At 38.0% G+C, this 17,500-nt stretch overlaps 2 protein-coding genes across 2 annotated transcripts in view; both read right to left on the minus strand.

Annotated features, from left to right (window-relative positions):
* The window catches only part of ccdc15 (coiled-coil domain containing 15), a 9,599-nt gene extending 6,495 nt beyond the window's left edge, over positions 1-3,104 (minus strand). Inside the window, exons 1-3 of the mRNA XM_080040871.1 lie at positions 2,792-3,104; positions 2,111-2,254; positions 1,225-1,284 (exon numbers count right to left, since the gene is read on the minus strand). Of these exons, the coding sequence (XP_079896997.1) occupies positions 1,225-1,284; positions 2,111-2,254; positions 2,792-2,959 (372 nt within the window). The 5' untranslated portion in view covers positions 2,960-3,104. The remainder of the gene's footprint in view (positions 1-1,224; positions 1,285-2,110; positions 2,255-2,791) is intronic.
* A 2,974-nt stretch (positions 3,105-6,078) lies between these two features.
* Positions 6,079-14,162, minus strand: psmg1 (proteasome (prosome, macropain) assembly chaperone 1). The gene is made up of 7 exons (XM_080041623.1): positions 13,944-14,162; positions 12,773-12,876; positions 11,620-11,768; positions 9,799-9,861; positions 9,133-9,331; positions 7,055-7,185; positions 6,079-6,227 (listed from the first exon to the last, which is right to left on the minus strand). Exons 1-7 carry the CDS (start codon positions 14,063-14,065, stop codon positions 6,150-6,152), a joined length of 846 nt encoding a protein of 281 aa, XP_079897749.1. The 5' UTR covers positions 14,066-14,162; the 3' UTR covers positions 6,079-6,149.
* Between the last annotated feature and the right edge of the window lie 3,338 nt (positions 14,163-17,500).

The following is a 17,500-nucleotide window of genomic DNA, read 5'->3' on the forward strand; positions in this document are numbered from 1 at the left end:
GCCATCACAACCAGTTTTTGTTTTATCTGTCATTTATTCTTACTGTACTACTATAATTTTTATTCAATTTTTAATAGATTTATTTTGATTAATTTCTTTAATTCAAGCTATTTTATTTGTCACTATTATTGTTACTGTTATTATTTTCTTTTCACGGTTCCCATTCTATGACTAAGACAAAGTCACCTATATATACACTATGCTGATTGTATGAAAAAAACAAAACTCAATACTCAATGTAAGTAAAAAATAAATAAATAAATAGTCTGACTTCAATAAAGCCACCAATATAAATGAATAATACATCTGCTGGTATTCATTTTAAAGAACCGAAATATCAGGATTTTTTTTTTTAGTATTTTTATAATGGTCTCTTAAAGCTATAGTGCGTAACTTTTAATGCCGGTCTGAGACGCATCGAAAGCATGGAGCTAGACTGGAAACATCAGGGACAGAAATACAGAAATAAACAAATACATACTCATGGTCACATTATTCTATCACTCACACAAGAGAAGGAACAATGTAGTCATCATGACAAAGAATGCAATACAATTCTGACAAATATTTGATTTTTGAACGCATGGAGCTAGACTGGAAATATCAAGGAACAATCATGGAAAGAAATGAATAAATAGATAAATTATATATATATACACTCATCCGGATTAATCATGGTCACATTATTCCATCTCATACACAACAGAAGGAACAATGCATTCATCATGACAAAGACTGAAACGACATAGTCTGCGTAAGAAGGAAATAAGAGCCTAGAGCACATGTGTCAAACTCAAGGCCCGTGGGCCAAATCCGGCCCATTTCCATATTTGATCCGGCCCGCAAATCAATTTCCATTCAATCAAAAGCCAATCAAAAAATAAATAAAAAAGGATTTATTTTTTATTTTTCTTCATGCGGAGCCTGTGCCATATCCGCACATCACACACGATCCCAACCGTTAGGACAGTCGTGTAGGTGATAGCCCACCCCTTTCGTTTCCAATGGTGGCTTGGCATTTCATTACCAAAGTAAAGTGTCATAAATAGTTAACACTGGTGCTGCTGGGTCATGATTTTGAGTGACAGTTCATGAAATACTAAAAAGTCGTAAAAAAAAACATTTTGAACCTGGCTTCCATTAAATCTGTTTGTGAACGGTCCGACCACAGAACAATTATTTTTGGTTCAAATACATTTAGAGTGAAACAAATAGCTTAATTACCTTCTGTAGTGCATCCCCTCCAGTACACACATGCTCGGTCCAGGCCTGCTGACGTGTCACCTGGACGTAAACACACAGTTTTCACAATAAGGCAAAGAGAACAGCAGTGAAGGCTCAGCTTTGCTTCAACGTTACCATAGAGTGCGCAAACAATCAGTCTATCAGTCTATTCTATTGCAGTGTGTAGAATTTTGGGTTTTATTTCCTAGCAGATTTTGTAGAAAATAATTATAATATCCATAAGTACGTTTAATTTAGTGCATAATAGCAGAATTTTTTTTTTTAGAATTATTATTTTTTCCCTTAGAAAGGGTCTCATATATGTCCATATTTCTCCATACCTTGGACCAAGGCCAGTTGCCGCCATTTTGGAAGTGTCATGGTTGGAATGTCATCAGGTGCATTGTTTAAAATTTAGAATTGTTCTTGTCCTTGAAGGCCACTGTATCTTCTGTTATTATTCGAAAGGGGTGGGGTTACCCAGGGAGCGTTGCATTCTAGAACTTTGTAGAACTTTCTTGATGATGTCATATTACACACTGCACCTTTAATCAACACTAATTCTTAAGGGCGAGACTGACTTTTTTCAAACACTGGTCAAATACTCTCTGAACCAAAAATCTCAACTTCTAAAGCACTTAGGCCTACATCAACTAAACTTTCCATGGTCATTCTCTGCACTATTCTGAAGGTTATTACAGAAGGATTTGATCATATGTTGTTCACCGTCTGATTTAAGAGACATTCAGTGGAAACCATTTTATCTTTACCTATTTTGGCATGATGCATTTAACATTAATGTATTTGGACTTCCTACATCTTTTTTTTTGGCATACTTAATAGTAGGGAAGTATGGGTATTGGAACGCAGGATGTGTTATATTTACCTGTGAGTGTGTGTGAGGAGATAGTTTCTTCCTGTTGCCCGTCGCTGCCACACGGTGGCGCACTTTGTCCTGAAACCGTCTCAATCTTTCTTCATTCTCTCTCTGTCTCTCTGCCTGGAACTCCTCAGTCAGCTGCGCCAAAGCCTAGAAAATAATAATTACAAAAAAATACACATGAAGTTTGTTTGATGATTTGGACTCTAAATTAACGTGAATTTGGCAAAACATACAGAGACAAAACCCTTGCAACACATTTCGTCTGGCTGTACAGATCAATATACACAAAAAAAATAATAACACCTGTATTTGTATAGTACCATTCATACAATAGAAGATATGCAACTCAAAGTGCGGAAATTACATGGTCTAAGATGTATGCCTTTTTCATGTTGATTTTTTTTTAAATTTGCTATGTCAATATTTTATTTCAGGTATTTCCAAATACACAGCTAAAAAACACAAATTATTTTGAGCTTTTTGAATTGCGATGACATTCACTTATTCAATGTCTGTAGGCACCACCAGTGCTAATTGCTATAAATACAGCATATCTGGGCGATTCTCCTTTTAACTCAGGTGCATTACGTATAATTCTCGCTCACTATAACACCTGTTACTAAACTGTCTATAACACCCAACCACAGACTCAGAAAAACTATCTCCAGACTTTATTTAACTCACAGCCGGGTGTTCGTTGAAGTCTTGCCCGCTCTCCACCCAGGCTCCCACCGCCGCCACTGCCTGGTTCCTCTCGGCCAGCACCGGGTTTGCTCTGCGGGGTTTGGGCTCTTTAAATCGGGCTTTAATCCGGCCGTTGGTCGCTGTTATGAACGGTCTGGTGGTACTCATTAGCAACGTTAGCTAGGTGATGCTAACTCACAACCACACAACCCCACAACTGACTGCTTTAAGCTGATTTAAGCTATTGTCTCGGTGTCCAGTTCTTACGTAGTTTTACGTTGACAATAACGCGGTGTGTGCGCGCGATATTAGCTCAATTTTAACCATAAAAAGTAAAGATAAATCCCCTTTAACGTTTGTCTAGTAACAGTAAACAACAACAGGTTTGTTTGAGTTTCGCTCTCTTCGTCTTCTTTTAGCTTCAAGTGTATTCCAAACCGCTCATTGGCGCATTATCGCCCCCACCAGGACAGAAGCGGGTATTACACAATTACACCGGTTAAAAAAATAAAAAAATAATAATACTCCCCCAAAATCACATTGCATTGTTTCCATTTTACCATTTAAATATATACATTTACCATTCTTAAAAAGCTATCATTCTTGTAACATTGCACATACTTAAAATTAGTCAATAAAGAATAGTTACCAATGTAAATTTCTACAATTAGTGTGAGATTGTTCACACTTTTGTCTTATAAACAATCGAAATACTTGTCAATAACAATCCCTGTGTCCACAAACGGCTATCTAAAATATAAACAAGTGTATGCAGAATGTTGAATTGGCTCGTGGAAAAAAAATACTATTAACAGGTCTAAAAAAATGCATTTTCAGCATGTGTTTAAGAACAAAATGTATTGTCCATATATGAAAAAATAAATAATGTTGAGATAATGTCCGTTAAAGATGGTTGTATAGGAGAAATATACATACGCGAACAGACAAGGCTTAGTCAAATAAACACCTGAATGTACATTTTGGACCTTTTGATTTATACTAGTATGAAAGAAGACATGTTATGGAAGCAAAATAGACAAATATAAATATAAGTACAAGAATATATGTATACTGATGAATAGCCTTGTGAACATACTTGACACTTTCTAGCAGGCAACACAATTTAAATGTAAATCCCCGAAGGCACAGGCAAACACAGACAGACACACACACACACACATACACACAGTCTCTCTCACACACACACAGACACACACACACACACACACAGTCTCTCTCTCACACACACACACACACACACACAGTCTCTCTCTCACACACACATACAGTCCCTCTCTCTCACACACACACACACACACACACACACACACACACACACACACACACACACACACAGTCTCTCTCACACACACATACACACACACAGTCTCTCACACACACAGACACATACACACACAGTCTCTCACACACACACACAGTCTCTCTCTCTCTCTCACACACACACACACACATCCCCGCGATCCAGTGAATGTGGGTCATTCTGAGCTCAACGTGACAGAAGATTATATAGAGTGTGTGGAGGAAAAACTTACCTTTCATATTTTCCGGAGCCGAGAAATGTTATTAGTTCTGGAGCTATTTGATCATAAATCAGGTTCAACATTTTTACTGGTGTGACGTGAAAATGACAGGGGACACTATTCAATCTTAGGCAACAGAGAAATGACTGTGTGTGTGTGTGTGTGTGTGTGTGTGTGTGTGTGTGGTGTGAGTGAGTGAGTGAGTGAGTGAGTGAGTGAGTGAGTGAGTGAGTGAGTGAGTGAGTGAGTGAGTGAGTGAGTGAGTGAGTGAGTGTGTGTGTGTGTTTGTCTGTGAGTGAGTGAGTGAGTGAGTGAGTGAGTGAGTGAGTGAGTGAGTGAGTGAGTGAGTGAGTGAGTGAGTGAGTGAGTGAGTGAGTGAGTGAGTGAGTGAGTGAGTGCGTGTGTGTGAGTGTGTGTGTGTGAGAGAGTGAGTGAGAGTGAGAAGTGTGTGTTTGAATGTTCATAAGAATATTTTATATAACATTTGACATATTACTTTGGGTGGAAAGTGGTAGATGGATAGATTCGGTTTGACTATAACTAAATAACTAACCACAAATACAATTAAAATAAAAGCTGTATGATTAAGCGATATCTATCTATATATAGTTATCATACTGGTTAATTTAATTTTCAATAATCATTTTAATTACGTTTAAATTACACATTAGTAATTTTGTGCCTCAAAGGTGCTATGAGGAACTTTTCAATATTGTAGAACAGTCTAATTCGGGACTTCTGTGAAGAGGACTGAGACTCTATGGGGAGGGGGGGGGGGGCGGTCTAACCACTACACCACAATCGCCGGCCTACGTTAAGTAATTTTTCATTCATAATGGCAAACTGCTTGTATTACTGTTTAGTGAAAGCCGGGGTATATGATTTGGGGAGAAAATAGCAGTTGGGATAGAGATTCGAATCCAAATACCTCAACCGCTCCACTTGTTCTCTTTGGTCCCTCCCCTATGGTCCCTCCCTGACACGCTCTCTTCTACACCAACAAAGTCGTGCCAAAGTGAATGGTCCCAACAGCCAATAAGAACGGAGAATCGGAGCCTCGCTCTGATTGGTCAAAGTGTACCGCTCATGTTCACTTTGACCAATCAGAAATCATATACCCCAGCTTTAAGATTCAAGTGACGTAGTTAAAGTCCAGAGTGACCATAAATCATTGGTTCCACTGGGGCTTGAACCCAGGACCTTCTGCGTGTAAAGCAGACGTGATAACCGCTACACTATAGAACCACACACACTGAAAACTTTACATCTCCAAGTCGTTTAAAAGACGCTATCCTCCTCCTTCTAAATAAACAAAATAAAACCGGATCACCCTGTTATGTCGAGGGCTTTATTTTTCATATTTAGTTCAAGCCTGCATTTAAAAAGGTGCTACGAGGAACTTTTAAATATCTCTGAAACAGTCTCATTTTCCCTCTGATGATCATGAATGACATGTAACAGCAAACGAGACCATCAGTGCAAAGAATGCTATTTTTATATAGTTTTTCTTAATGCCTTTGTCATGGGTACATACGCTCACCCAGGAACAACAGCTGGCGTAGTAAAAACACTACCGCTTTTCTCCAAAGAGGGGCGCTAGAATGAACACACACTGAAAGTTCCTCTGAGCACCTTTAACGTTTACCTTGTTGAGATACTGAACATTTGGAGCGGTCTCTTAATTTTTTCTTGAGCTGTATATATGAAGTAAATCATTCCAACTATTGACATTTATTTTTTAAATTTCTTTATTATTTAAAAAAAAACATGACAGTATTTTACCACAGGAAAATATCATTGAGTGACAGGCCAGTCGTTCAGATATAGAGATTACTCTGAACGTTGGAGTTTCTGGTGAACTTGCGAAGGACGTCTGTGCTCGGAGACTCGGCCAACTGAGGAAAGAAAAAGGAAATATTAGCAACATAGATAAAAAATCCGGTCTAAATGTGTCTTGTTTTTGCAATACAAAAGCTTAAAATGTCATACAACGGGAGATGGAAGAAAATAAAGAGGGTACAATGTCTGGTTGTTTTTTTTCACAATATGTTTTTTTTTTTTTTCACATACCACACAAAAAAAATCTGCACCGTCACAAAAAAGGGACAAACCAAACACAAAATTATACAAAAAAATAAATAATAATAATAATAATAATAAAAATAATAATAATAATAATAATAATAATAATAATAATAATAATAATAATAATAATAATAACAACAACAACAGGGTACAATGGTGAAAGAACTGCTAGTAAAATCAAATCACTTCTATAAAACATCTTAAAATACTCTCAAAACTCTAGTTGACTTTTGTGAGATAGAGCCAACTGAGGAGAGAGAAAGGAAATATAAACAACGCAGATAAAAAATCCGGTCTAAATTTTTGTTACAATATACAGCTTGAAATTTCATGAAACTACAGAAAACTAAAAACACAAATTGCAGCCTATATTAATTCACTTTAGCAATCTCATTAATTCTAAATCTAAATTCTTTTTAAATGACCTTGAAGACATTTTATTTTGTCTTTTGTTTGTGTGTTAATCTTTCCAGTTATCAATTTCTGTTCCTAAAAAATAAAATACAAAAATATAGCATTAAAAAAATAAAAAAATAAAATTATAAAATAAAAATAAAATCTGTTTGTTTGTTTGTTTTATCTATTTGTGTTTAAATATTTAAAAAAATTAAATAAAAAAAAAATTAAATCCCCTCACCTGTATGGACTTTCCCAGCTTGGCGAGTGCTGGCTTGTATGTTTCCATGGTGACAGAGTCCAGGCCGATGACATCACTGAAACACTGGTAAACAACAGCAGAGATGCGACGGACCTCACAGTGGTTCAGAACTGAGGACAACAAAGAATTTAAATTAAGTTGTGTGTGTGTGTGTGTGAGTGAGTGAGTGAGTGAGTGAGTGAGTGAGTGAGTGAGTGAGTGAGTGAGTGAGTGAGTGAGTGAGTGAGTGAGTGAGTGAGTGAGTGAGTGAGTGAGTGAGTGAGTGAGTGAGTGAGTGAGTGAGTGAGTGAGTGAGTGAGTGAGTGAGTGAGTGAGTGAGTGTGTGTGTGTGTGTGTGTGTGTGAGTGAGTGAGTGAGTGAGTGCGTGTGTGTATGGCAAGGTTCCAACTCTCTGGAAGATGTACTGATAAGATTTGTACCATTGTGTGTCTATGTTACCTCATCCGTTTGAGTGCAACAACGTGAAATGCATTTACTGTTGGCAAGAGAGATCGGACAAGGAGAGTCAACGAAAGATTGAGTAATGGACTCCACGAACAAACATAGGTTTTATTCAGGACAATTTAGGAGTGAGTGAGTGAGTGAGTGAGTGAGTGAGTGAGTGAGTGAGTGAGTGAGTGAGTGAGTGAGTGAGTGAGTGAATACAGTGACTTCTTTGTAACACTTTTTAGCCAGGATGACATTTATGGGGCGAAATTTCTGCTAATTTTACCTGTTAGAAATATTTACTCCCTAATATCAAAATTGGCATCGGCGTTGTTACTAACTGGATAATGTGTTGTTGTTTCCATAGAGACGTGTGTATAAAAGCGGTTGTTATGGACGATTTTGACCAAACGTTGTGAGTAAACTCAGTGAGTCATCTTGATCGGTTTGTCTAGACATTCTAGAATCAGAATGCAGGACACAATGTTCTCAGGAAGCTAATGCGGCTACATTTCATTCTGCTGACAAACACACACACACACACACACACACACACACACACACAGAAAGACAGACAATACACACACACGGACACACACACACACACACACACAGGGAAACAGACACACACACACACACACACAGATATAGATACAGACACTATACAAACAACACACACACAGAAAGACACACACACACACACAGATACAGACACACACACACACACACACACACACACACACACACACACACACACACACACACACAGAGAAACAGACAAAGACACACACACACACTATAGACACAGACACACAGACACACACAGACAGACATACACAAACAATACACACACAGGGAAACAGACACACACAAACAAATGGGGAAACAGACACACACACACACACTATACACACAATGCACAAACAAACAAACACACACACACACACACACACACACACACACACACACACACACACACACACACACACACAGCTTTCCCTCCACGAACACAAATCAGAGGAGATATGGAGGATCAGTGTCTCGCTCAAGGACACACAGACAGGGAATGTATGTAGGGAATCAAACCAGTTTTTAAATGGATTTATAGGCCACACAAGGGGTGTGAGTGTGTGTGTGTGTGTGTGTGTGTGAGTGAGTGAGTGAGTGAGTGAGTGAGTGAGTGAGTGAGTGAGTGAGTGAGTGAGTGAGTGAGTGAGTGAGTGAGTGAGTGAGTGAGTGAGTGAGTGAGTGAGTGAGTGTGTGTGTGTGTGTGTGTGTCAAAAACACTTTGTCAAAATCAGTGAATATCTCCTCACGATCAACTACCTGTCCTCAATAATGTGTAAATAATAATAAACGGCCTAGGCTCTGTAAACTGGCATGTTGCTAGCTACGGTGGTTCCCATTTGTTAACATGCCATTTTACAGAGCCTAGGCTGTGTATTAACACCAGCTTATTTTCAGTGCACACATGGTACGGACAGGTAGCAGATCATGAGGGGATATTCACTGATTTTGATTAAAAAAAAGTGATTTTGACCAAAAGCGTTCTCCAGAATCACTGACTACACCTTTAAGTCAATGCAGTATTGGAGTTCCTATAGTATTTTTTGTGTAGAATATTTTGTTACCTGCAGCGGTGAGGCCAGTGATGATGTTGGGTTGCTCTAATGACGGACAGTGGGGCCGGTCCTTGAAGGCACCGCTGTGCAGAGAGCGCAGGAAAGGAGCTTTGCTGCAGGAGATGTAGTCGGCCGTCTTATAGTCGGACACAGAACCATCGGACAGAACCAGAACATTCAGAGATCTGGGCTGCAGGCAATCCAACACCTACAAACAGAGACACAGACAAATACAGTTACACAATCTGCTATGTCTAGTTAAAGCTATAGTGCATAACTTTTTCATATAAATGAATCACGGTTCCATTCTAGCCATCTCCAAATGAGTTGACACAAAGTTTGTTTAAGCCTATCAGCTTCACAAAACTCTCTCTGTATTTCTCAGTATGGCAGCGTTTACAAACTGCCTTTACACTGGTGCAGGAGCTCAAGAAAAATCCCCAAGAAGAGCCCAAGAAATGTTTCAGTTGTTGATTCTACTGCTAAGAAAAAAAACCTGGACGTACAGCAGAAGGTATAAAATCCATGCACCATCACTGAAGGCTTTACCTCATATTGCTGCACCGACAGTGTTGTTGTTAATTACTCAGAATTCTTCATGGGGGGCAACAGAAGCTACACACTGTAGCTTTAAATACATCTAAACATCAAAGTGTATTTGTCATGTAAACAAACCTTTTCTGTCCACTGGAACTGCTGATCCTCTGCGACGTGGCAGGTCACCTGGCAGATCAAAACCTACAGGGGGACAGAGGGAAAGAGACATTAAACCTGCAGTGTGTAGAATTTTGGGTTTTATTTCCTAGCAGATTTTGTAGAATGTAATTATAATATCCATAAGTACATTTAATTTAGTGCATAATAGCTGAATTTTTTTTTTAATTTTTTTCCCCCCTAGAAAGCGTCTTATATATGTCCATATTTCTGCATATTTTGGACCAAGGCCTAGTGCCGCCATCTTGAAAGTGTCATAGTTGGAATGTCATCAGGTGCATTGTTTAAAATTTAGAATTGTTCTTGTCCTTGAAGGCCACTGTAGCTTCTGTTATTATTCAAAAGGGTTGGGGTTACCCAGGGAGCGTTGCATTCTAGAACTTTGTAGAACTTTCTTGATGATGTCATATTACACACTGCACCTTTAAGTGGATTAAAACAAAACACGACAAGCAAAAACACTGTTGTAAGTGGATTAGCTCAGGCGGATGTATGATAGTTGTATTTTTTTTTTCTCACACTTTCTTAATGTGTATTCTATGCTTGATGTATTTTAATCTTGATGATGTATTTTAATCTTGATGTATTTTAATCTTGGTGTATTTTGTGACGCTGTGAAGCACTTTGGTCTGAATTGTGTCTGAAATGTGCTGTAGAAATAGACTTGCCTCGTCTATTGTAATATTTAGACTGCACCAACAGCACCTCATTATTTGGCATTTGTAGCTATTTTTTTTTTTAGCTGTTCTGTATGTAAGGTCAAAGGTCAAAGGTATTTATAAAGCACATTTACAAAGAGCGGGTACTGCCCCAAAGTGCTGTACAGGTTAAATTATAATAAAATAATCCACATTTATTACAAATAAGAAACCAAAAGAAAACACATAAGAAAATACTCAGCTCAGCTGGTTCCGAAGGCCAGTGCAAAAAAATGTGTCTTCAGCAGACATTTAAAATTTTCCAAAGAAGTGGCAGATCTGATGTATAAAGGAAGAGAATTCCACAACTTGGGTCCAGCAACTTGGGTCCAGCTAACAACACGTATTGTGAAATAAATAAACTCATAAGCATTGCAAAATGAAGTGCGTTGTAACTTGTAAGTAGATTAGCTAAGGCTGAAGTATAATCGGTAAATCTAGACCGGTGGCACGTCCTTATTCGGCAGACAAATCTTTTTTTTTTCAGCTTACATTTTCTTTAGTTTTTATTTAACCTTTATCTATACAGGTATATCCCATTGAGTCCGAAGACTCTTTTGCAAGGGAGACCTGTTACCATTTACACGTTACCATTCACACACACATTCATACACCGATAGCAGCAGGCTAACTATCGACATTCACACGAGGCAAGGTGGGTGAAGTGTCTTGCCCAAGGACACAACAACTATGACACAAGTGGCAGGACGGGGGATCGAACCTCCAACCCTTTGATCATCAGCCGACCCTCTCTGCCACCTGAGCCACAGTCGCCCCTGTGTTGTAACTTGTAAGTAGATTAGCTAAGGCTGAAGTATAATCGGTAAATCTAGACTGGTGGCACGTCCTTATTCGGCAGACAAATCTTTTCAGCTTTATTGTAAACACATTTTCTTTAGTTTTTTTTGTTAACCTTTATTTCTACAGGTAAATCCCATTGAGACCTGAGACTCTTTTGCAAAGGAGACCTGTTCCCATTCACACGTTACCATTCACTCACACATTCATACGCCGATAGCAGCAGCGAACTATCTCTAATTTCGCTGACTCATTGCAGTCTTATATTAGTGTATTAGTTCCTCACCGATGGGTCGTCCTTCTGTCTGTAGAAAACACACGAGTCATCGCCGGTTGTTGTTGCCCCGGTTACAGAGCGGCTTCTCTCGTTCCAAACCGACGCGTTGCCGACGGTTACCCAGTTTGGAGAGGAGAGAACGTACACCGACAAGAACCCTGAAAAAAAACACAAACAATATGTTTACAACAATAGCATCACACAAGAGTGTTTCACTTTTCATGCTTATATATCTTAAAAGGGGCACTGTGTAATATGACATCATCAAGAAAGTTCTAGAAAGTTCTAGAATGCAACACTCCCTGGGTAACCCCAACCCTTTAGAATAATAACAGAAGCTACAGTGGCCTTCAAGGACAAGAACAATTCTAAATTTTAAACAATGCACCTGATGACATTCCAAAAACATGGATGCCTTCATGAGACTTACCCTCTCAATGGACAAAATGTAATATTAATATTTGTAATTCTCCGCTCAGGAGGATAATTCAGATTATTGGCAGAGGTGATTTTACTCCAATGAGGACATATTTATGAATGAGGATATTGATTTTAGCTAATACATTACTTAAGATGTTACACAGTGTCCCTTTAACATTTATACACACACTAGGGCTCAAACAATTCATCGAGATCATGAGCAATCATTGATGCTCATGAGGCTTTTTTCTATATTACTTTATACAGGGTGAGATTTGTGAAAAAAAAATCAAGGTTTGGGTTGTTTTCAAAATTCTTTAATTCATGTAATTAATCAAAAATTACTGAACGTGCAGTTGCAGGAATATTTTACCATAGGGGCTATCAAACAAAACATGCAAGAATTAAATCTCCCTTTCTCCACCACGGAGACGGTGTATTAGAGCCATTATAGGTATAAATAAATAACATAATAATAATATATATTTTTTTTTTAAAGATATTTTTTTGGGCATCTTTATGCTTTATTGATAGCGTAGAGACAGAGTTGAAATGGGGCAGAGAGGGGAGTGACATGCAGAGAACGACCGCGGGCTGGAATCGAACCCGGGTCCGCTGCTGGCCGAGGCCCATGGGGGGGCGGGGGGGGGGCCCTACCAACTGAGCTAAGGACGCCCCCCATAATAATAATATTTAATAAAATATGAATAAACAGGTAATGTAGCCAATGAGAGTGACTTACTGGCAGCGTTGTGTCCGACAGCGAGGATGAAGTCTGAACACTGAATCTTGTTCCCAGATTTCAGAGACTCGGAAACTTCAGGGCTCCAGTTGAGATTAACCTCCCTGTGATGGAGGAACACAACAATTGAATGATTCAAATCAAATCAAATCAAATCAAATCAGTTTTATTTGTATAGCCCAAAATCACAAACACATTTGTCCCAGTGGGCTTTACATTTCATACAAATGATTCAATTTAATTCCACCTGGGAAGGAGGATTTATTGGTTTAATATTATATGTATGGAGTCATTTTTTTGGTGAAAAGGGTTATCAGTAAGTGTGAGTAAAAACTATTTTATTTTATTCCACCTGGGACTGATTCACTGACATGAAATGAATTGCATAATGGTATACATATGGAGCATGGACTGTATATGTCCCCTTTTTAAATTAATTTCATCATCAATAAAAGGGGTAGGATTAAATAAGTGTATACTTCTTCCTGCTCCTTTTCGGGCATGTCACATCAATACAGATAATTTGTTTTCTTTTTGTGAAGTCTTTTAAACATAAATTTTGTTTGTTGTATTTTTGTGCTTTTCATTTAGTTTTGTATTGTTTTTGATATGTCTGAAATAAAATAAAAAATGAAATGAAATGAAATTTTACAAATAAATGCCAACATTTATATATTTATTTTATTTTTTGCATTTGGTGCTTTAAACAGCACGTATATTTTTTCTTGAGTCAATTATTTACTGAATTTAATGCCTTTCTTTATTTTTGTGTATTAAATTACATATTGATATATTTATGATGTATGAGTCACTGAATTATTATAAGTTTACACTTCACAGATTGCATAAAATAAAATCTATATTTGTAGTATTATTATAAGTTCCTTTTACGGCATCTTGATACAATTATTGAATTATTTATTTATTTATAATTATGGAAGTTTTGATCCTCCATAATAGGCACAGTATTGAAATGTAATGTGTCATGCTAGCTGAGCTAAAGATGCTATAGCCTATATATCAACGTGTGGCACAGAAAATAAACCGTAAAATATGAAAAATAAATATATTTTAAATGCCTCAATAGTTGGTTTTAATGACTATAAACGCCTAGAGTTAATTATTCTAGTATTTCATTTTATTTCACATCGCTAACGTTTCATTTATTTACCTTTTTAACTCCAGTTCTCTGCGTATTTCTTCATCTTCCTCGTTTTCTTCTAGTTCGTCCTCCTCGTCCTCGTCCACAGCGCGTGAATACACCGATAAAACTTCACCGAAAAATGTCGCCATATTAATAACCACGAGGTTTTAATTAATTTAGAGTAAAACGAAAGTTAAGTTATTTTTTTTTATGCGAGAAAGATTCACAGCGAACCGGCGGCCATGACAGGTGTACGTCACTTCCAGCGTCAGAGAGAGAGAGAGAGAGATACGCCTTCAAAATAAAAGCTACAAGACCAGACTCCTTCATAATAAATAAATAAAAGTAAATTTATTGAACGTGTTTGATTTGATTTTTCATTTATCTCGAACAATTAACATACTATGAAAGACGAAAAAACAGATAAAAGGAAATTGCTTGTATAGGCTAGTCCTGTTCTAACTTCTCAATATCACATAATTACGGAATAAACCAATAGGCTATAGTATGTACTCCGAAATATATACAAAATGTACAAGGCTGACCTAGAGTTTGAGAGACAGACAGACACACAAGACAGGCATGAATGAACTATTAATCTTTAAACCTGCAGTGTGTAGAATTTTGGGTTTTATTTCCTAGCAGATTTTGTAGAAAATAATTATAATATCCATAAGTACATTTAATTTAGTGTATGATAGCTTTTTTTTTTAGAATTATTATTTTTTTCCTTAGAAAGGCTCTCATATATGTCCATATGTTTCCATACTTTGGACCAAGGCCTTGTCACGGCCATTTTGGAAGTGTCATAGTTGGAATGTCATCAGGTGCATTGTTTAAAATTGTTTGAATTGTTCTTGTCCTTGAAGGCCACTGTAGCTTCTGTTATTATTCTAAAGGGTTGGGGTTACCCAGGGAGCGTTGCATTCTAGAACTTTCTAGAACTTACTTGATGATGTCATATTACACACTGCACCTTTAACATTAATATTAACCATTCTAAAGACTGAAAATTGCCTCCCATGACAAAGGCATTATGTAAAACTATATAAAAATTGCTTTCTTTGCACTGATGGTCTCGTTTTGCTGTTACATGTCATTTATGATCATCAGAGGAAAAAATTTGACTGTTTCAGAAATATTTAAAAGTTCCTCGTAGCACCTTTAAAGCATTGCCAACCACCACTGGAAAAGCTACAAGATCAGACTCCTTCATAATAAATAAATAAAAGTACATTTATTGAACGTGTTTGAGTTGATTTTTTTATGTATTTATCTCGGACAAAATAAAGAACAAAAAAATGTAATCAGATGAAATCACAAAAGACACACACACACACACACACACACACACACACACACACACACACACACACACACACACACACACACACACACACACACACACACACACACACACACACACACACACACACACACACACACACACACACACACACACACATACATAAAGATAATATTACACCAACAACAGATAGACAAATCAATCAGGTTATACTTAAAGGCTTTGTCAGTGATCTTGGAGAATGCTTCTGTCCAAATCAGTGAATATCTCCCCAAGCTGTTGTTCCTGGGTGAGCGTATCCATGACAAAGGCATTAAGAAAAACTGTATAAAAATTGAATTATTTGGACTGATGGTCTCGTTTGCTGTAAAATGTAATATATGATTTCAGAAATATTTAAAAGTTCCTCGTAGCACCTTTAAACCATTGCCTAGCACACCACTGGATTTTCACTGTTATGCAATTGTAATGGCGTATATGCTTCACGGAGGCGGACAATTACTGGAAGGTATTTTGCTAGTTCCCCCGGGCCCTTCAGATAAAATCACAGAAGACACACACACACACACACACACACACACACACACACACACACACAGACACACACACACACACACACACACACACATAAAGGAGTGGGTGGTTGGAGGTTGGAGTGCCTCTTAAATGTAAATGGAAGCGTTGGCCATTAAAATGTCTGTCTGGCCAAGAGAAGAAATCCAATGTTGTAGGACAAACACACAGACAGATGGAGGGTGTGTGTGTGTGTGTGTGTGTGTGTGCGTGTGTGTTTTAAAGTAAAACACGTACAAAATTACTGCATACAAATAAAATTTAAATACGTCATGAAATGCACACACACACACACACACACACACACACGCACACACACACACACACACACACACGCACACGCACACACACCCACACACACACAGACACTGGTGGTGACAAATCACCTCACCTTCAACCGATGACAGCAAGGTGACAACGGGAGCCACGGCAACCACCTGTCACCTGTCATCACTATGGAGACAAAGAGACCAATCTACTAATGCAGTTCAGTGGAGTAATCTAGTTAAAGGTGTGAAATCTCAAAGATGATATTTAAAGGTACAGTGTGTAGTTAAAGGTTCAGTAAGCGGAATGGTCAGTTTAGCTATAACTTCCTGTCAGTTACTGCAGTTAGCAGTCCCCTCGCTCGTCCCTACGTCACCACATTAATGCACTGCGGTCTTCAAGCAGCGAGTTATCTAGCATCATTTCAGATCCATAAGTGTGATAAAACATGATAAAAACCATCAAAACAGACATTGGGAAGGATTTTTACCTGCCCCGCCATTGTAGGCGCTTAAACATTCACCCATCTGACGCTCTGTCCCTACAAGCGCACACACACACACATACACACACACACACACACACACACACATACACACACACACACACACACACACACACACACACACACACACACACACACACACACACACACACACACACACACACACACACACACAAGCACTAGTAAACTACTGGGAGCGCTATAGCTAATGAATGGGTTCACAGATACACTCAATATCAATCTAAACACTCTGCCAACTGACTGCTCCCCTATTTAGTGTCTCGACTTCAATACAATGTAGAAATCCCCAAAGCCTCTAGAATGAATTAACCCTGTTAATGGCTAAATTGAATACAGTCCTACCAATAAAAAAGTTAACTTTGTCCTTGGGGTAAGTGTGAAAAGCCTGGATGGGCAATAAATAAGAGTTTAAGTAAGTAAGTAGGTAAAACTTACTGAAAAATACAGCTCTAGGGGCGCCCTTAGCTCAGTTGGTAGGGCGTCCCCCCCATGGGCCTCGGCCAGCAGCGGACCCGGGTTCGATTCCAGCCCGCGGTCGTTCTCTGCATGTCACTCCCCTCTCTGCCCCATTTCAACTCTGTCTCTACACTATCAATAAAAGCATAAAAAATGCCAAAAAAATATCTTAAATTTTAATTTTTTTTAAATACAGCTCTAGAAAAATTTAAAGAGACCACTCCAAATGTTCAGTGTCTCTCGTTTTACTATTTATAGGCATATGTTTGAGTAGAATGGAAATTTTGGTTTTATTCTATAAACTACTGACAACATTTCTACCAAATTCCCACCAAGAAATATTGTCATTAAAGAGCATTTCCATTAAGTAATGTAGAGATGAAGATTGAAGAAAAATCCAAAATGGTGTCTTAATTTTTTCCAGAGCATATGGAAGCATAAAATTCTCGCAAAAAA

The sequence above is a fragment of the Ammodytes marinus genome (assembly GCF_949987685.1).
Source record: "Ammodytes marinus genome assembly, chromosome: 14".
Taxonomy (NCBI): Eukaryota; Metazoa; Chordata; class Actinopteri; order Uranoscopiformes; family Ammodytidae; genus Ammodytes; species Ammodytes marinus.

Bases quoted from the DNA above. Each gene is read 5' to 3' on its own strand.
- psmg1 (XM_080041623.1), bottom strand. From the start codon at position 14,065: ATGGCGACATTTTTCGGTGAAGTTTTATCGGTGTATTCACGCGCTGTG. The intron at 9,862-11,619 runs GTGAGGAACTAA...GTCCCCCTGTAG, and splicing joins GACAGAAGGACGACCCATCG to GTTTTGATCTGCCAGGTGAC. The intron at 9,332-9,798 runs GTTTGTTTACAT...CTCTGTTTGTAG, and splicing joins AGTTCCAGTGGACAGAAAAG to GTGTTGGATTGCCTGCAGCC.